General features: G+C 56.8%; 1 protein-coding gene across 1 annotated transcript in view; it reads left to right on the forward strand.

The window, feature by feature from the left end:
• CSMD1 (CUB and Sushi multiple domains 1) overlaps positions 1 to 6,865 on the forward strand; it is a 1,232,804-nt gene that overhangs the window by 998,537 nt on the left and 227,402 nt on the right. The window contains exons 23-24 of the mRNA XM_015591800.1: positions 4,742 to 4,849; positions 6,002 to 6,217. Coding sequence (XP_015447286.1) covers positions 4,742 to 4,849; positions 6,002 to 6,217 — 324 coding nt within the window. The remainder of the gene's footprint in view (positions 1 to 4,741; positions 4,850 to 6,001; positions 6,218 to 6,865) is intronic.

The following is a 6,865-nucleotide window of genomic DNA, read 5'->3' on the forward strand; positions in this document are numbered from 1 at the left end:
TGGAAAACGCGTGGGAAGCGGCCCGTCGGAATCGGGGTTCCGGTCATGAGCAGATTTGCGGGGGGCAGCCGGATTGCGAAGCGGCCTGTGGGGCAGCGGCTCTCCTGGGGCCTGGGGGTGACGACAGGGTGCATCCCGCACATTCCTGGGGTTTGGAGAGCGGAGCGAGCCGGGGAGGAGCGGACAGCCCGGGGGACCGTCGTCAAGGAGACGGGGTGGGCCGCGTGTGCTCTGCGGGGCACCCGGCGCCGTGGGCACCTCTGGCCTTTCCCACGGCGAAGGGAGGTACCCAGTCTCGGGCCCTGCATCCACTTCCCTGTCACCCAGCGCACGTTGGCGAAGTTGGAACGTTAAAGCTCCCGAGGGGGTCGCAAGCAAATTATTTGCTTCGCTTCTGCTTTACTGGAGCTATGCGGGGAATGGGGAATCCACGAGAAAGGGCTACGAAGAAATCAGCAAGCTCGGGAAGCTTTCGGGGTTGACGTGAGAATCTTGGTCAGTCACGGCTGGCTGTCTGCATTTAGCCCTAAGTATTATTCTTGTTGCCTTTTCAAATCTTCACCTTCTCGCAAACCCCATGAGTTTTTATTGTAACAAATGCTACATCAATAGGGTTTTTAAACCTTTAGAACGTCATAGCTCTCGGAAAGGAAAGGAGAAATCAGAATTAATTATAATATTTTATGAAGAAAGTTAAACTCTATGCTTCTCACATCTCCACAGCGTTGCTTCATTTCTACTATTCACTCTTCATCCTTCTCAAGTTTTGGAGAAACGATGTGGCCATTGGCAGAAATTGTCCTTTTTTGGTGAAAGACAAATGCAAGGAAGACTTTGGAAAAAATGTTCATTAAGTAAAAAGTTCCGTAAACGGTTTACTCTCACAAGCTTGATTGGAAAGCCAGTGCATTGCAGCCGCGGTCGCGAAGGTTATGATGCTTCAGCTCGGGGACAGGAGGGGCTTATTTTTTAAGTCACCCAGGGAAGCGAGTGCTTTATCTGAGGTGGGAGGGTATTTAGACAAGGAGATGGCAACACATAGTTCCATCCTGGAATCGCGAAAGGCTCAGGGGACAACTTCCAAGAGGCGGCTTGAAGAACAGGGTCGAGAGGAAGAGACAGGACTCGGAGAGAAGGCTGGGCGGGTCGAAGGGAATGTGTCAGGGGAACGTCCTGATCGCAGGCGGTTCGAGGCCTTTCGTGCCGGTCCTGTGAGCACAGGCCTGACGGCAAAGCCGAGGCGTGAAGCCGGAGCACGCGGGGCCCCGCAGCGGCCCCACACGGGTCTCTGAGGTGAAGCCGAGGGCTCTGGGCAGGGCCGGGAACCACTCTCAGCCTCCGATGCACAGCCTCGTGTAGCCACCTTGTTTATTGTAGGGTCCTTGCTCATGATTTCTTTGGAGAAAAGGATTCCAATAGGATGGATGGGTGGATGGGTGGATGGACGGACGGACGGATGGGTGAAATGACTGCCATACGACACAGAGAGGCTATGAATAATTTGAAAAGGAAAGAAGCTTCATAAATCTTTGCTATAAGTAGAACTTGATCAGCAGTGTAAAGGGAAGGGGGATAATGGAGAGAGAGGAAGCGGGCGGCTGACTGCGCATTCACCCTCGGCCTCTTCAAGGAGCAGGCAGGGGAGGGACCTGTGAGATAAACCAGACAAAATGGCCGAGACGCACCAGGTACAGGTGGCGCGAGAACCCAGGAGTGGACAGAGGTGTCCTTGCCTGCGATGAGGGTGGCGCAGGACAGAGAAATGGCTCCGGTGTGGCATCAGATGTGGCCAGCAGTGGGGATCCAGTGCCCAGAACGTGCACCTGTCAGGTGCGAGGCCGGAGTTCGCAGAGTGGAACTAAGCGGCGTCTTCCAGGGAGGGAGCAGAATTCGTCATCTTTGATTCCGCCCCTCCCCCGCCCCTGTCACGGAGAACATGACGATGGCCTGTGACACGGCCGAGGCACGCGGCTCTCCACTTTCTGCAGTCCCGGGAGAGAAGGCACTCTACGTAAACTTATTAAAGCTGGGGTTTTGTTTGCACGAAACGACGGCCGACTTATCCGCCGGCTTGAAATTACTAGAGGACATGGCCAGGGTCTGGGCAGCGGGGAAGGACGCGAGGGCGGGCGGCGGTCCCCACCTGCACGGCGCGTGGGGGTCTCGGGCTCCGCGGGGAGACCAGCAGGGGCCCAAGGGCCCGGCAGTCACCTGGGGCCGACAGGTTGCGGGGCAGGCGGTCGACTCCGGGTCGGTGACGTCCCCCCGCGCTCCCTCAGCCCTTTTGCCGCTGCTTTAAACGGCCGAGGTCCTGTCCGTGTCCGGGACAGCTGCGTGGACGTGTGTCCGTTACTTTGCTGCTCACCCAGACCTCCTCCGAGTTTTGAAAACAAGCTGAGCCGCGCTTACCTCTTCCTAAGGCCTTCGCCCGCCCGAATGTACCCTCCGCAGGGACGGGCACCTGTCCGTCTTAGTTTTCGTTGTATGTTCAGGAGCGAAGACGCTCGGGGAATAGCAAGTTCCTCAGTGCGTAACTCAGGGTGGCGGGTGGACGGGCAGGTCAAAGTGGGCACCCCATTTATAGGGCCCCGACCCCCACAGGTCTCTGGATGGCCTGTGGGTCTTTCCTTCCTAGTGTTCTCCCCGCCACTTGTCACCTTCCAGCATGGCATCTGACCCTCTCCTTACGTCGTGGGCTCACGTCCCCCCGCCCCCCGCACTGCGATGGGCTGGGGTGCGAGGCCAGCCCCCTGGAACAGAGATCGTGGGCTGTCTGTGCATGTTCGTCTTCGCTCTGCTGAGGACAGCGCCTGCGTGGTCGCGTCTGCTCAGTGACTATGTGTCACACATATTAATTTCGAATATTATATTAATGTTACCTTTTTCATAATCAAGTGTAGAGTCGATGTCATTGTAGGACGCGACAATCTTAAACTGTTAACATGTTTTAGAATTCATTTAAAAAGTTTCTCTTAGAATACACGATGAGAACGATCACATTTTTCATAAATTAGCTCATTCTTTCGCAAATACTATTCGTGGAACTGGCTTTTATGACACGCAGTTCAAGATGCTCACGTGACTAGGAGAGTTGTTCAGCTACAGTCATTTGAGGCTGGACCGTCTCGCCCCGGTCAGGAGAGGAAGCGGAGTCGAGCGTGCAGAGAAGGAGCCAGCGGGGCCTCGTGGCGTCAACACTGAGGCTTCATCCCCACAGAGCGTCTGCGCCCGAGACGCGGGTCTGAGTCCTTCACGGCGTTAACTCATTTCCTTCTCGCGACGCCCAGCGAATGGGGATTCTTGCTGTTCTTTATACCTGTGAGGGCATGGGGAGGGACACAGGGGGCAGAGAAACGTGCTCCGTGCCACCAGCCGGGAGGCGCAGCACCTGCGGTGAGGGTCCCAGCAGCCTGAGTCTGTGACACACGTGGAGACGTTTGGGGGGAGGGCCCCAGCTCCCCCGCCCCCTCCACGCCCCTGCTTTGCCGAGTTCATGGCCTTTGACCCCTCTTCAGCTCAGTGAGGGAGGAAAGAAAATACACTGGCAAGAACGTGCCCAGCAGCCACCTGTCCGCAGAAGCAGGGCCCACTGCGTCCGTCCACACCTCCGAGGCCTAACACCTGTCCGTCGTTACTGAGAGCCGGGTGTCGGGTGTGTAGTATCCATCAGACCCCGTCCAGTGGCCACCGTCGCCGACGGTGGCCTGGGAGGCGGGTTCTCCACTATTCCATTCTCGGGATGAGGGAGCTGAGGGCGGGAGGGCAGGCAGCTCGCGGACCATGGCGGGCAGCCGGCCGCAGGGGTGCGGTCTGAGCGTGGCATGGACCCCCCGACGGTCAGCGCCTCCCCTCCCGTGCGCGGTTCCATGTGGCTCTTCCCCTCCTTCAAACCCGGGTCACTGAGGCGCGTCGAACAGGACATTCGTCAGAGAGGGTTTAAATTCACCGACGCGCTGCCGAGGAAATGCAGACCGGCCCTCTGTCCAGCTCTGACCGGGGGCGTCGGTGCTCTCCGGAGAGACAGCCCCGGAGGCGTGCGCGTCCGCACCTGCCTGTGTGCGCAGAGGGCGAGGGAAATCGCCTTATTCATCATAGGGCCTTGGCCTCCAGCGTGATGGAGACGGACAGGTTTCGGGGTCGGCAGCCGCCAGGCCGGAGCCCAGCAGAGCCGTGGTCGAGGTGCCGTCTGCAGGCTGGTTGCCCGCGACTCAAAAGCAGCTGCCGATCTCCCGCTCAGTCTGAAGCGGGAAGGACAGCGAAAGCGGCCGGCGGGAGCTGCATCCTATTTGCAGGCGGCCATGCGTTCTTGTTCCATTCAGGCCTTCAGCTGATCGAACGAGGCCCACCCGCATCAGGAAGGGCGGGCGCTTTCCTCAGTCGGCCCGGTCAACACGCGTCCCGTCTGCAGACACCTCGCAGACACGCCCGGAGTCACGCTTGACCACGCGTTTGGGTGCCTTGGTCAAGGTGACACGTAACGTTCCCTGTCACGGGAGGGTTCCGCTGGCACCGTACTGCTCTGCGATGTTTTCCTAAGACGTGCAGTGTGTGGGACGCTTGCGTACGAACCCGCACAGTGCCGTTGCGAGTAAAATAAAGCTTCGGCTCCGTTTCTGTTTCGTGGGGGCAGAGTTCGCTCTTTTCTTCGTCCCTGGCTGATCGACGTCGCGTCGAATGTGTTTCATTCTAGCCGCCCTCGGGAACCCGTGACAGTGCCCTGACCTGTCCTTCTCGTTTCCAGCCCTGTGCGGCGGCTACGTGAGCGGCACCGTCCTTGCTCCTGGGTTCCCGGATTTCTACCCGAACTCTCTCAACTGCACCTGGACCATCGAGGTGTCCCACGGGAAGGGTGAGGAAGCACGGAGCTCACACATCCGGAAATGACAGGATCCCGGGGTGGGGGGGACACTGCTGTACGAGCAGGAGACCCGGTTCCCTACGACCCTTCAGCGGCCGACCCTGATCTTTTATAAGATTTTTAAGAAAGACGGTCTTAAGTGGTGCTACAAGCAAAAGTATATTTCTTGTTTAATTCTGTTTATCAGATAACTGGGAACATAAGCTTTAAAATTAGCTGTAATGGTAAGAAAAAGAGGCATAGATGGCACACGATACAAATATTGATTAAATACGGGGAAATGAGAAGAAACGACCTGAACTTCTAGTTTCCGGGATAGACCTGGGTGGGGCCACTTTTGCGCTGTCTGCTGCTCTGAGCTACCCCGTGTTCTTACGCGTGACACGTCACTCATCGTCACGTAATCCAGGCGTGACTCGGGGGCCGTTTTCATTAACCTCCCTGCGTATCCAGATATCTGAAGACCAGGAGAACTTGCACTCTGAAGGATATGTACTTTATAGTCATTGGACTCGGACGGTACCATGAGTCTTCTCGTGTGACTAAACCTGTCATTTTTAAGGAGATGATTTGGAATTGTGATCACGTAAACATTGGGTCGACTTTGTCTTTCCACTTGGAGCTGAACTTGGCTTGATGTTAGACGGACTGTTACATGTGCTGCATCCCACTGCGCCCTCCTGAGCGCCTGTCGACACAGACGCAGGTGCAGACGCCGACACAGATGCCGGTGCAGACGCAGACAGAGACGCAGGTGCAGATGCAGACACAGACGCAGGTGCAGACACAGACAGAGACGCAGGTGCAGATGCAGACACAGACGCAGGTGCAGACGCAGAAACAGATGCAGGTGCAGATGCAGACACAGACGCAGGTGCAGACACAGACAGAGACGCAGGTGCAGATGCAGACACAGACGCAGGTGCAAATGCAGACACAGACGCAGGTGCAGACGCCGACACAGACGCAGGTGTAGACGCAGATGCAGGTGTAGATGCAGACACAGGTGTAGACGCAGACACAAGTGTAGACACAGACGCAGACACAGGTCTAGACGCAGACAAGGCCTCCATGTCTCTAAGCCCAGAAGAATTGTCCTCCAGCCGCCATTAACGTGCTCCCCCCCTCCCTCCCGGCCCCCAGGGGTTCAGATGATCTTCCACACCTTTCACCTGGAGAGCTCTCACGACTACCTGCTGGTCACGGAGGACGGGAGCTTTGCGGAGCCGGTGGCCCGGCTCACGGGCTCCGTGCTGCCGCACGCCGTGAAGGCCGGCCTGTTCGGGAACTTCACTGCCCAGCTGCGTTTCATCTCGGACTTCTCCATTTCCTACGAGGGCTTCAACATCACCTTCTCAGGTGCGCCTGTATCTCTTGCTGTTGCTCACCTGCCTCTGGGAACAGTAGTGTGTGTGTGCGTGTGCGTGTGCGCGCGTGCACACTTGTACGTGCGTGTGAGGGTACGGGTAAGTAGCTGGCTGATGACAAGCATCAGTCAGGGGGGAGGGGAGGCAGAACCCCCTTGAACCAAGAAGGGAGGGATCGTCAGCCTGGCGTCCAGAAATGCCCCCTCGCAGCTTCTCAAGGCAGAGTTTCTGTCACCGTGCTTTCCTGAAAAGCCTGCCACTCACCTCTTGCTTGTTATGAACTTTATCGGAATCCCTGGGACCCTGTTTTAACTGGGAGGCGTGCTCAGCGCCACTGTCCCCTGATAGCTTGGTCCCTGCCCCCCAGCGGAGGTCAGCGCTTGCACTGTGGACCCCCCGGGGGTGAAAAGTGTGAACACACACAAGGAGGGTGAGTTTCAGCCACCGTTCCGGAATTAAGACACTTTTCGCTTTAAAGTATAATACGTAGATAACGTTTGCAAAGGGTTCACATTGCTCAGATGTTATCCATGTGGGTTTAATCGGAATGGTTTTATGAATGGTATTTTTTTTTTTTACAAATGAGAGAAAGTTACAGATATTCGCTGCTCAAAGGTGCGGGAGGAGCTGAGCGAGGTGA

The sequence above is a fragment of the Pteropus alecto genome, unplaced genomic scaffold (genome assembly GCF_000325575.1).
Source record: "Pteropus alecto unplaced genomic scaffold, ASM32557v1 scaffold35, whole genome shotgun sequence".
NCBI classification, from domain to species: domain Eukaryota; kingdom Metazoa; phylum Chordata; class Mammalia; order Chiroptera; family Pteropodidae; genus Pteropus; species Pteropus alecto.